This window comes from Sinocyclocheilus anshuiensis, unplaced genomic scaffold (assembly GCF_001515605.1).
Source record: "Sinocyclocheilus anshuiensis isolate Anshui unplaced genomic scaffold, SAMN03320099.WGS_v1.1 scaffold605, whole genome shotgun sequence".
Classification (NCBI taxonomy): domain Eukaryota; kingdom Metazoa; phylum Chordata; class Actinopteri; order Cypriniformes; family Cyprinidae; genus Sinocyclocheilus; species Sinocyclocheilus anshuiensis.
In genome coordinates, this window is record NW_015539865.1 from 765,704 (window position 1) to 778,645 (window position 12,942).

Consider the following 12,942-nt stretch of genomic DNA (forward strand, 5'->3'; position numbering starts at 1 on the left):
GTAAATATTGCGTCAAAATCAAATCAATTTGAGCGCGATTTAAACCCGGATGATTGTAACCCCTCTAAGTTCGTCTGCCTTGAGAAAGCTAGCGTGTCTCCGACATAGTGATAACACTCGTTGCCTTCTCTAGTGCAGCTCAACCAGGTCTCATCCAATTCGTCGATATTTGTGATATCACAAATCCTGGAAAATATGCGTTGTAGTCCAAACAAGTCATTCCTTGTAGTTTTTGAAAAGTGATTTCTGTTAAATAAAATATCTCCTTTTGAAGTGGACTTTGAACTTTGTAACTTTGCAGATCTTTTTTATGCTCAAACAGCAACATTACAGACTAACTAAAGTTGAAAAAGTGAAAAAGCATAATAGGACCCCTTTAACTAGAAAATGTCACTATACACCTGTTTTTAATCATTTTAGGTACCGAAGTGGCATCAGGGGGTATATGAAATCAGTTGTGCTGGATCTTCTGAGACGGTACCTTCGGGTGGAGATGCAGTTTCAGCAGGGTAAGTGTCCCAGTGTAATCTTAATACTACTGTATTTCAGAAGTTTTACCTTTTTTTTTTTTAAACATATCTGGAAAAAGTTCGATAAAGGACATAAACCTGAAAATGGTTAGTTTTAATTTAATTTAATTTAAAAATTTTAATTTTCTCATTCTCATGACAGCTCATTATGATAAATGTGTCATCAACCTAAGAGAGCAGTACAAGCCTGACATGACTCCAGTACTGGAGTGCATCTTCTCCCATGCTCAGGTCTCCAAGAAGAACATCCTAGTCACCATGCTCATAGTAAGATCCTTTCTGAAATACTTACCAGTGCTTATTTATTTTATTAAGCTGTGGCTTTGCAAGTTGATTCCACTCAGTCATTATGAAAATAGCAACAGAATGTTTAAGTAGGAGTAACATGTAGTTTGATTTAATTGATACATCTTGTGCTTATTTAAATTATAATGCAACATTTTTTTTCAGGACCAGCTCTGTGGCCGGGACCCGACCCTTGCTGATGAGCTCATGGTCATTCTAAATGAGCTCACACAACTCAGTAAAATGGATAACTCTAAAGTAGCGCTTCGGGCCAGACTGGTATGAACCTCAACGGCTGTGATCTTTGAACTCCAGCACTTATGTTAATGTTGACTCTGTTCAAAATAGCATTCTGTACTGTACTGTTTTATCAGTATGTAAAGTGTTTTCAACTTTGAGAATGTGACACTGAAGTATAGAGTAATGGCTGCTGAAATTTTAGAAAATAGTAAACTGCTATCTTAAATTGTAATATTTCACAATATTCCCATTTTTACTGTATTTTTACTGTATGCAGCCTCGATGAGCCTTTTCAAAAATATTTAAAAAAAAAATCTTACTTGAAAACTGGTAGTGTATACTGTGTAAAGTATGCACATAGGATGACCTACAACATTTTTTTCTAAAATAATTCAGTATCCCTTCCATTTCCAGTATAGCACCAGTATAGCTCTCTTTTTGCCTATATGATTGGACAGCCAAAAGTTACATTTTACACACAAAGCTACATTTTGTGAAAACAGAACATCACACTCTAAATAAAACATTGAATATTGTGTAGTCATGTGATAACAAAATAGCATACTCCTTTATAATGCTTATTATTTAGAAAAAAAATAGTTGGCAGCGTACAGTATACACAACACATTATGCACTAAGCAGTACATCGGCAATAACAACTCTCTATGTTTCTTCAGGTGTTGATTGCCTCTCATCTGCCCTCATATGAACTCAGACATAACCAGGTGGAATCCATCTTTTTATCCGCTATTGATATGTATGGGCATCAGTTCTGTCCCGAGAACCTCAAGGTAAAGCATCAGCGATTCTTTTGTCTTTACCGCTTTAACACTTTTATATATTGGATTATCTAAATCCTGCATTTGCAGAAACTCATCCTGTCTGAAACCTCCATCTTCGACGTCTTGCCCAGTTTCTTCTACCACAACAACCGGGTGGTTTGCATGGCTGCCTTAGAGGTCAGTAAAGCTTGACCTTTTCTTCCCATATGTTAGTGGTATGCAGTCAGGCCTTTCCAATGTATTGTGTGGGAATTCCTCAGGTATACGTACGGAGGGGATATATAGCGTATGAGCTAAACAGCCTTCAGCATCATCAGCTGCAGGATGGAACATGTGCAGTGGATTTCCAGTTCATGTTACCATCATCCCACCCTAACAGGTATAGCAGCAACCACATGTAGATTCTTTATATACTGAATCGGGCTTACAAATACGATCCAGATGCTGAAATCTCCAGTGTACTCCCATGACTTCGAAATACACACAATGTTATTGTTGTGACCTATTCTTTTGTTTATAGAAGCTTTTTGGTATGATCTTTATGAACGGTAGTTAATGAACTGAGCTGTGGTGCTTAACAGGCTACACTGTTCATGTAATAGAATAACAATACAATTTAACCTGGATATATAGTACAACTGTTTTCTAGTCTGAATGTTTCTGTATGATCCCCTGTAACATTTATTCTCCTTTTTTGACATTGTTTTCTGTGTATCTCTCCTCTGAAAGAGAGCCTTACGCCTCATTGAGCCAGTCCGTGCCCAAACCCACGTAATACGCTCTTTATTTTTTAGCATCTATTTAATTAAGTAATATATAACAGAGTGCACAAAAACAGATTCTTTCTTACACTCCTAACTTCCCACTTTGGTGTAAAGCCTGGTTTGAGTTTCCTTTACTAAGCTATACTGGGAGATGGTATTGAGCACAGCACAGGGGCAAAAGGATTTCACACCATCACGCTGGGGGGATTGATCAACTTGTTTTGAGTATGAAAGAAAAAGGTACATAAGTGATTAGATTGCAATTAGTTTTACACATAATCAGGTTTTAATGATTTAAAATAGACACTGAATCATTTGCTTTCTTTGTATATATAAGTCGACATGAAATCAAAATTGACCCTGTTTACTTTGCTACACATTCCTGGCCTCATTTGTGAACGATTCATCAAAAATGTTGTCTTTTTGTTTTGTCATCTTTCATCAAACTATAATAATCAGAAATATGTCACATTATGGAAGTAAAATGGGTTGTGAACACTTTTTCATGTTGATTTTAAATATTAAAGCATCAAAGCAAAACCTTTATAGAAATATTTACATTTCTTCAAAAGTCAAAAATATAGTTTTCTTTAAGTCAAAGCAGATTGGTCAATCACACTGAATCACGTTATAGAGATAGTTCACCCAAAAATGAACATTTTGTCATCATTTACTCACCTTCATGTTGTTCCAAACCTATGAGTTTCTTTCTTATGTTAAACATAAAAGAAGATATGTTGAAGAATGCTGGTAAGCAAAGAGTTGATGGTCCCCATTGGCTTCCATAGTTTCTTTCCCTACTATGGAAGTCAATACAACTGTTTGGTTCTTCAAAATATCTTGTTTTGTGTTCAACATAAGAAAGAAAGGTATACAGGTTGGGAACGACATGAGGGTGAGAGTAAATGATGACAAAATAAAACTATTAAAACTATTAAAACTATCCTTTAACTGGGTTGTTCTGTATATGAATAGTATAAGGATTGTAGCTTTAGATGTTTTCTCATAAAGTGCAAAAAGTGATTCCCTTACGGTTACATTTGCTTGCTAATTTTCACCCTAATGATAAATAATGATTCAAATCTATTTAGATTTTTTTATAGACAAATATTTCTACTAAGATTGTTTTTAAAGGGGTCATATGATGCTGCTAAAAAGAACATTATGGAAAAAATGAAATTGCATCATATGACCCCTTTAACATAATCATGATAGAAAGAGATCCAAAGTTAGAGGATGACGATCCAATGCTAACAACTCACCTGCTCTCATTTCAGAGGGAGCAGTCCTACTTTGAACAGGTAGAGTACAGCTCCTCCCTGCAACCAGTCAGCCTTGTGTGTACAGAACCACATAGTATGTCTGCAGCAATGCATGCTGGATGCAACTGTTTAATGACTTGAAGAAATTTAGCCTACAGGGTATTCCTTGTTTTAATTTGGATTTAATGACTCAGATCATTTTGTCAATTTATTGGGTAATTCTACAATCCTAAATTGGCCTTAAATGTGCTTTCAGTCAACACAGTATTAAAATGTGGAATGCATTTACCAATCCATTCCTGAACTCTTGCCTGTTTAATTTAGATGAGCCACATAATCCAATTTCACTCAAGCTGAGACCATCAGGAAGATCACCGAGTATTTTGCATGTAAACTTGTGCTTTTTCCATTCATCACAAGCAGTGCCATTAGTTTAGCATCGTATTTGGTACCCATAATTCCTTACTTTTGCCTTTTTGCACTCACACACACGCATACACCGTCCTCTCCCCTCTCAGATTGTCTGTTCCTGTGAATGATACGCGAGAGTTTCAAACAATGCGCCGTCAGGGCAGTGAGCTCTTCCTTGAGGGGGCACTGTCGCCCCCCTGTCAGAGGATGGGAGCCATGGTCGCCTTCCATAGTTTTGAACACTTCAAAAGGTGCCTTCACTTTTTTTTTCTTATAAATCGAGATTTTGATTAAATGGTTAATATAATGGAAGATGTGATCTGATCTGTGATTTGATTGTATTGTAGATGTTTTGATGAAGTGATCTGCCGCTTTGTGGATCCGCTTTGTGAGAGTTCTCTGTTCTCTGATGGCTGTTCCACCTTCTGTGATGGGGAGAGCTGTAAGGTCAGAGTTAGGAGAAGAAACAAATAGGGATGTAACGATTCACTCAACTCACGATGTGATATGATTCACAGTACTGATTTCACGAATTGAGATTTAATTTAATATAATTTTAGTAATTTATGCATTTAGCAGACACTTTTATCCAAAGCGACTTACAGTGCATTCAGGCTATACATTTTTTACCAGTATGTGTGTTCCCTGGGAATTGAACCCACGACCTTTTGCGCTGCTAACGCAATGCTCTACCGCTGAGCCACAGGAACAAATTTAAACAAACAAAAAGATTTAAGACAAATTATGAAAGGTGTTCTTTTATTATTGCTTGGACAAAATGCTGCACATTTCTTTGTGAAATTGAAATATGTCAAATAACAAAACTAAGCTGAAATTTTAAAACAAACCCCAAATCAAATAAATTATTTTCATATAAACAAACTAAAGCTTTGCCAGTGCTCTTTCCATATAAAATGAGAGAAAATGACTGCATTTTAATCACGATCCAAACAAAGATACTGCATACATGCAGCATGAGCAGTTTTTAATCTAAGTTAGATTATGTAATTTCAAAATTTGAAGCAAAAACAGAATGGTCTGACTTTAGTTTTGTGAAACTATATTACATAAAACATATCTGCACGAAAAACAAAAACAGCAGATGGGCTGAATGAAAACGTAAATTCACTTTCTGCCAGCAGGTGGCGCTTATGAAACAGTGGCAATATAGCGTTTGGTTGCCACTGTAAAGAAAGCAGCACTTTAATATGCATTATACAGAGGCAAGATGAAAATAAAATACCATCTAAACTTTACTAAAGACAGTCAGTTCCACTCAAAGATACATTCATATAAACTCAGTTGTATTGCGATTCGTTTAACGTCTCAACCAACTTGAATCGTCACGTATTTGTATTGATTGTCAAACGGCTAGGGCTTCATCATTACATCCCTAGAAACAAACTCTAATATTAACTCGAAAAATATTTCACCCAAAAATAAAAAAATATGTCATCATTTACTCAGCCTCATGTCATTCCAAACCCATTTGACTTTCATTTTTCTTTGAAACACAATATTTAGTTAATGGTTGATATCACTGTGCATATGGTCTGTCTCTGTTTCAGAACATGAAGGAAAATCCCATACACATCATAAATGTGTCAATCAAACAAGCAGACACTGAAGATGATGATGCTTTAGTCAAAGATTTCACTGCCTTTGCTAATTCTAAAGTAAGTATGTTAAAGATTTGTCCTTTTAGCTGTATGTGCTGCTCCATGACTTAACTCTCTTTGTGCTTCATTTCAGAAAACTCTGCTCTATGAGTATGGAATCAGAAGAATCACATTTTTAGTTGCACAAAAGGTGAATGCTCAGATACACAAATGACAAAATATGTTGTCAATCAAAAAAGATTAAAATGTAAAATGCTAAATCTTCCCCCTCAAGCGGGAGTTCCCGAAGTACTTCACATTCAGGGCCAGAGATGAAGTAAGTGATGCATCTGTTGATTCAGTCATTTAAAAATGTACATTGTAGAGTAACAACTGAACATTGTCCTTCTTTTTCTCTTTAGTTCCATGAAGACAGAATCTACCGTAACCTGGAGCCTGCTCTGGCCTTCCAGCTTGAGCTGAATCGTATGCGCAACTTTGATCTGACGGCCGTTCCCTGTGCCCATCACAGGATGCAACTGTACCTTCACGTTCAGGGCCAGAGATGAAGTAAGTGATGCATCTGTTGATTCGGTCATTTAAAAATGTACATTGTAGAGTAGTAACAACTGAACATTGTCCTTCTTTTTCTCTTTAGTTCCATGAAGACAGAATCTACCGTAACCTGGAGCCTGCTCTGGCCTTCCAGCTTGAGCTGAATCGTATGCGCAACTTTGATCTGACGGCCGTTCCCTGTGCCCATCACAGGATGCAACTGTACCTGGGTGCTGCTCGTGTGGAAGAGGGTGCAGAGGTCACAGATTATCGTTTCTTTATCAGAGCCATCATTCGCCACTCTGACCTCATCACCAAGGTAAACAATATTAGTACTAGACAGTATGAAGTATTGTATTTAATAGAAATGAAGCTACAATATATTTAAAACCTTTAAGGAATACTTATTAATTGTTACCATGCCATGATTTTATTTTTCACAGTCTTTTATTTTGTCTGTGAATATTTGGGTCAGAACTCATGTGATTACATTAGTCTAACTGGACACCATCATAAATGCATGCTTGAATAATCCTTGGCATAAATCCTAAAATATTTTACTATCCTGAATAGAATTTTTACACATATTTGTTATTTTTGTTTATAATACACTAGCATTTAAAATATGGGGTTAGAATTGTAAGATTAAAAAAAAAAAAAGCTTTTAAAAGAAATTTCATCAGCCATTACTCCAGCCTTGAGTGTCACACAATCCACAAGAAATCATTCTGATATGCTGATTTGGTGCTGAAGAAACATTTATTATTATTAGTGTATTGTAAGATTCTTGTGAAAACTGTGATGCATATTTCTTTGTTGCAAAATGTGTAGAAATTTAAAAGAACAGCATTTATTTGAAATAGATTTTTTTGCAACAATTTAAAAGTCTTTGTCACCTTTGAGAAATTGAATGCATTCTTGCAGAATAAAAGTATTAATTTTTAATTAAAAAACAAAACAAAATAAAAAAACTTACTGACCCCAAAGCTTTTAATGCTAGTTATTGATATACATTATGTCCCAAATTGCTTCCAACTTACACTTGTTTCAGACGTTGCAATTGAAAGTCATTGACAATAGATGTAAAAATGTTAATACTAATGCATAAATCTTAAATGTAAACCAGAAATCCAAAGTTCTTATTTCATATTTAAAAAAATGACGTAGGTTGTTGATGGGTATTTGTAGGGTATTTTTATATATGTCCTATATTTAAAAAAAAAAAAACGTTTCTGATTTTATTTTTTTCACTCTTTCTGTAGGAGGCCTCGTTTGAGTACCTGCAGAATGAGGGAGAGAGGCTGTTGCTGGAAGCGATGGATGAGCTTGAAGTGGCCTTCAGTAACATATCCACTCGTACTGACTGCAATCACATCTTTCTCAATTTTGTACCCACTGTTATTATGGATCCCTCAAAGGTTAGATTCAAAAACATGAAACTCTTTTTCTTTTAACTCTTAAATGTATTAAATCATCGCTACTGCCAGTGTTCCTGAGCTGTATTGCTCAGTCTTCTTTTCCTACAGATAGAGGAGTCTGTCCGCTCAATGGTGATGCGGTACGGTAGTCGTTTGTGGAAGTTGCGTGTTCTCCAGGCTGAGCTAAAGATCAGCATCCGCCTCACCACCAGTGGAGATGTCATTCCCATCCGCCTCTTCCTCACCAATGAGTCCGGCTACTATTTGGACATCAGCCTATACAAGGAGGTCACTGACCCCTCCACTGGACAGGTACAATCTACATTCACTGGATTATGATTATACCACATGACACATTGGCATAACACAGAGTAGTCAAGGAGGAATAAATGTTTTTATTTTTTCAGTTACAGATTTCAAAGGTACATAGACTGATATCTGACCCAGTTGTTTTTTGAGAGTCACTGCTCAAGTGCAGAACATTCAATGGGCGAAAGTTCAGTGGTACATCAGCTCAGACACAACAGCAGCTGCTTCATAGATCTGTGTTTATCAATATGTTTTTGTACTCAGTACCATTTCTTCAGCTGACCGTTTTCTTCCTACCAACATCAGAACAGTTTTTTTAGAGGGTGCAAGACTGCTAAACCACAAGTCAAGTCAAGTCAAGTCACCTTTATTTATATAGCGCTTTTAACAATACAGATTGTGTCAAAGCAACTGAACAGCATTAATTAGGAAAATAGTGTCAATAATGCAAAATGACAATAGTAAACACAAATTTTTCAGTTAAAGACAGTTCATCATTGAATTCAGTGATGTCAACATCCAGCTCAGTTTAAATAGTATCTTTGCAATCAAGTCAATGGTATCGCTGGAAATGAAGTGTCCCCAACTAAGCAAGCCAGAGGCGACAGCGGCAAGGAACCAAAACTCCAGTACCCACAACAGGTACCCACAACAGGTACCCACAACACAGGGTCATGAGTGTAGCTTGCACAAACAATGGCTAATTCAATGTCGTATATGTGCTTTCATCTCTATTTGTCTGTGCTCTAAAGTGCATTTGCATTTCCTCTTGCCAACTGTGGACCTGATTCACTACTGACTGCCACATTAGACCTCCATGAAGTTGGCACCCCATGAAAAGAAATAATCACCAAAACTATGCCATTCGTTTGTGATTCGTTTGTGCTGATTTGTGCCACAAAAACGAACGTTTGTGCTGGTTTGGTGTTTGAGATATTAAACATTATTTTTTGACCGTGTGACGTCACTCTTCACTCCATGTTGCCCAAATTGCTCCAAATCAGTGCAGTTCGTTTGTGCTGGGTTTGTGCTGTTAAAACAAATGCTCTGTGTATTTTCCTTCCTTAGATATAACCAAAATGTTTTCGGGAGCTGTGACGTCACTCTCCACCCCAGTTCGTCTAAATCGCACAAAACCAGTGTCATTCGTTTGTGCTCGATCTGTGCTGGTTTGTGCCATTGAAATGAACATCAAATATATTTCCCCTTCTTAAAAATAACAAACAGAATTCGAGACAGTGACATCACTCTCCACCCCATGAGAGTTTTGGTTATATCTAAGGAAGGAAAATACACGGAGCATTTTTTTTAACGGCACAATCCCAGCACAAACGAACTGCACTGATTTGGAGCGATTTGGGCAACATGGAGTGAAGAGTGAGGTCACACGGTCAAAAAAATAATGTTTAATGTCTCAAACACCAAACCAGCACAAACTTTCGTTTTTGTGGCACAAACGAATCACAAACAAATGGCTTTTCATGGGGTGCCAACTTCACGGTGGTCCACATTAGCTTGGCCATCTAAAAATAGGAAAAAACTACATTTTTGATACTGTTGCTAGGCTTTTTTCCTATTTGAACATGATCTTGAGGGTTTCAGTCTTTCCCCCATTTAAGTAGATAAAAGCTGTACTTGCATTACTGTAAACCAATAAATTACCGAAACTATGTCCACTGAGTGAGACTTTGATGTTGAACAATTCTAGACAGGCTAGAAATCAAATACTACAGATTTTGTTAGAATAGATTACCTCATAAGTATTTGCTTTGCAAATTGCTGTTGTAACAGTGCAACAAACTTATTAACTCCACGGCCACCTATGTCCACAACAGTATCTGAAGACCCCATGGCTTCTCCATTTTTTTCATAATTTACTGAATAAGGGTTAAGGATAAGGATTTTTTAAAATGCTTACTTACATCTGCAGATAATGTTCCAGTCGTTTGGAGACAAGCAAGGTCCACTGCACGGCATGCTAACCAACACACCATATGTCACAAAAGATTTACTGCAGGCTAAACGCTTCCAGGCTCAGACCCTTGGCACCACATACGTCTATGACTTCCCTGAGATGTTCAGACAGGTGAGGTGATTCAGTTAAGATTAAACTTGTTCTCACTGTGATTGTGGCAGTCTTGTTTCTGGGATGTATTGTTGGATTGGCATTAGCCCATTATCTTTTCTTTCTGTTGCCAGGCTTTGTTTAAGCTTTGGGGACCAGGAGACAGCTACCCTAAAGACGTGTTGATGTGTAATGAACTGGTCCTGGATTCTCAGGAGAGACTTGTGCAGATGAACAGACTACCAGGAGACAATGAGGTGCATCAATGAATTCTCACTGTATTCTTTGAGGGATTTCATTTGCACAGGACTAATTCTCTATGGATCGTAGGAGAATGCTGTTCATCAATCAGAATTATGGAACTTGTTTACATTTTAGTAATTTACCTTGTAAAGAAAAGATAGTAAATGTAAATAACTTTTTCACAACAATGAAGTAAATGGATAAGCTCTGTGCAAGTCATTTGTTTGTCCTCCCTTTCCAGATTGGCATGGTGGCTTATCGCATGAAAATGAAGACTCCAGAGTACCCAGAGGGCCGAGATATCATTGTGATCTGTAATGATATTACCCATATGATTGGCTCATTTGGGCCCCAGGAGGATGAGCTTTTTTTACGGGCATCTGAGCTGGCCAGAGCAGAGGGGATTCCACGTATCTACATCGCAGCCAATAGTGGAGCTCGAATCGGCCTGGCGGAAGAGATCCGCCACATGTTTCAAGTGGCTTGGATTGACCCAGATGACCCTTATAAGGTGACCGAATGCTTAATGTGCGGTCAAATTTACCGTTGCTTGGCTGGGGAGTTTCGTGTTCATTTCACTGTAATATCGCTAATGTTTTTGCATCTTTGTAAAATCAAACCACCACTGACTCTTGGGTTTTTTCATTTTATAAATCATATTTGATGCATGTTTGCATTGTTTACCCAGCTTTTGTTCAAGTCTATTATTCTGTTTTGCCCATGCAGGGTTTTAAGTACCTATATCTGACGCCTCAGGACTACACCCGCATCAGTTCCTCTAATTCTGTCCACTGTCACCATGTAGAGGAGGGAGGCGAGTCCAGGTAAGCCTACTGGTTTCAGTATGCACAGAAAGAACTATACCCAAACACCTCTCTCTCATCAGCTCTTATGTGTTCAAATAATGTCTCAGGTACATCATCACAGACATCATAGGGAAGGAAGAGGGTCTTGGAGTGGAGAACCTGAGGGGTTCTGGCACCATAGCTGGAGAAACTTCTCAGGCTTATAAGGAAGTCATCACCATAAGCATGGTAAGATCTAACATCTACCCATAATCTCATCAAACAATTTACAGTATGCCAGGAACAAAATGCCAATGTTTATTATATATGCAATATATAACATATTATCTATGTTTTGGTCATCTAGTAATCATTCTGTGTTCCTCTAGGTCACATGTCGTGCTATTGGAATCGGTGCGTATCTGGTACGTCTAGGACAAAGAGTAATTCAAGTGGAAAACTCCCATATCATCCTGACTGGGGCTGGGGCACTAAACAAGGTGTGGAATTTCACATCTGCAGTCACACCTTAAACTGTGTCATGAAAAAAATAATGAAGATGAATAAAAAGTGTCATGTTTATGTGGGCTGTGTTTCCTTTATTCTTGAGAAAAGATGAAGCCACTTTAATTCAGTGATTTAAGTCTTGAATTTTTTTATTCTGTATTTCTTTGTAGGTGCTGGGTCGTGAAGTCTACACCTCCAATAACCAGCTTGGAGGGGTTCAGATCATGCACAACAATGGAGTGACGCACAACATTGTGCCAGATGACTTTGAAGGGGTGCTAACTATACTACAGTGGCTATCCTACATGCCAAAGGTAGTCTGTTCACAGATACTGTAGGGTGAATCTCAAAACAAACAAACATGCCCAGTTCATATTTATCCCCAAAATAATAATAATAAAAAACAGAAATCATGATTTAGAATTATAAGCAAATGCAGCTTAGTTTAAAATTTTTTTTTAATTAGCATAAAAAGGCACAAATTCTACCATTATATACACCCCTGTTAAAAAGTCAAATACTTTTATTTAGCAAAGATGCATTAAAGGGATAGTTCACCCAAAAATGAAAATTCTGTCATTAATTACTCACCCTCATGTCGTTCCAAACCCATAAGACCTTCGTTCATCTCCGGAACACAAATTAAGATGTTTTTGAAGAATTTCGAAAGCTCTCTGACCCTCCATAGACAGCAAGGGTACTACCACGATCAAGGTCCAGAAATGTAGTAAGGACATCGGTAAAATAATCCATGTGACGTCAGTGGTTAAACCGTAATTTTTTTGAAGCTACAAGAATACTTTTTGTGCCCAAAGAAAACAAAAATAACTTTATTCAACAATTCGTCTCCAAAATGGCGACAGGGTGATGCGGAGGAGACAGTTGAACCCCTGATGTCACATGGATTATTTTACAGATGTGCTTACTACCTTTCTGGACCTTGATCGTTGTAGTACCCTTGCTGTCTATGGAGGGTCAGAGAGCTTTCAGAATTCATCAAAAATATCTTAACTTGTGTTCCGAAGATGAACGAAGGTCTTATGGGTTTGGAACGACATGAGGATGAGTAATTAAATGACAGAATATTCATTTTTGGGTGAACTATCCCTTTAAGTGACAGGCTTAAGGGACCTTATAATGGATCTTAATGACTCTAAAACGGTTGTGTATGTACTTTATATATATATA

The 12,942-nt window shown here is 37.4% G+C and overlaps 1 protein-coding gene across 1 annotated transcript in view; it reads left to right on the forward strand.

The window, feature by feature from the left end:
- Nucleotides 1-12,635, forward strand: part of LOC107684993 (acetyl-CoA carboxylase 2-like) — a gene marked incomplete at its 3' end in the record, with an annotated part of 30,625 nt that extends 17,990 nt beyond the window's left edge. The window contains exons 24-47 of the mRNA XM_016481401.1: nt 421-509; nt 673-797; nt 981-1,094; nt 1,733-1,846; nt 1,925-2,014; nt 2,098-2,216; nt 2,567-2,608; nt 3,879-3,902; nt 4,382-4,525; nt 4,622-4,721; nt 5,843-5,950; nt 6,027-6,083; nt 6,168-6,209; nt 6,531-6,746; nt 7,690-7,845; nt 7,954-8,157; nt 10,085-10,240; nt 10,354-10,476; nt 10,704-10,973; nt 11,189-11,286; nt 11,376-11,496; nt 11,637-11,747; nt 11,925-12,068; nt 12,618-12,635. Coding sequence (XP_016336887.1) covers nt 421-509; nt 673-797; nt 981-1,094; nt 1,733-1,846; nt 1,925-2,014; nt 2,098-2,216; nt 2,567-2,608; nt 3,879-3,902; nt 4,382-4,525; nt 4,622-4,721; nt 5,843-5,950; nt 6,027-6,083; nt 6,168-6,209; nt 6,531-6,746; nt 7,690-7,845; nt 7,954-8,157; nt 10,085-10,240; nt 10,354-10,476; nt 10,704-10,973; nt 11,189-11,286; nt 11,376-11,496; nt 11,637-11,747; nt 11,925-12,068; nt 12,618-12,635 — 2,785 coding nt within the window. The remainder of the gene's footprint in view (nt 1-420; nt 510-672; nt 798-980; nt 1,095-1,732; nt 1,847-1,924; nt 2,015-2,097; nt 2,217-2,566; nt 2,609-3,878; nt 3,903-4,381; nt 4,526-4,621; nt 4,722-5,842; nt 5,951-6,026; nt 6,084-6,167; nt 6,210-6,530; nt 6,747-7,689; nt 7,846-7,953; nt 8,158-10,084; nt 10,241-10,353; nt 10,477-10,703; nt 10,974-11,188; nt 11,287-11,375; nt 11,497-11,636; nt 11,748-11,924; nt 12,069-12,617) is intronic.
- Nucleotides 12,636-12,942: the final 307 nt, after the last annotated feature.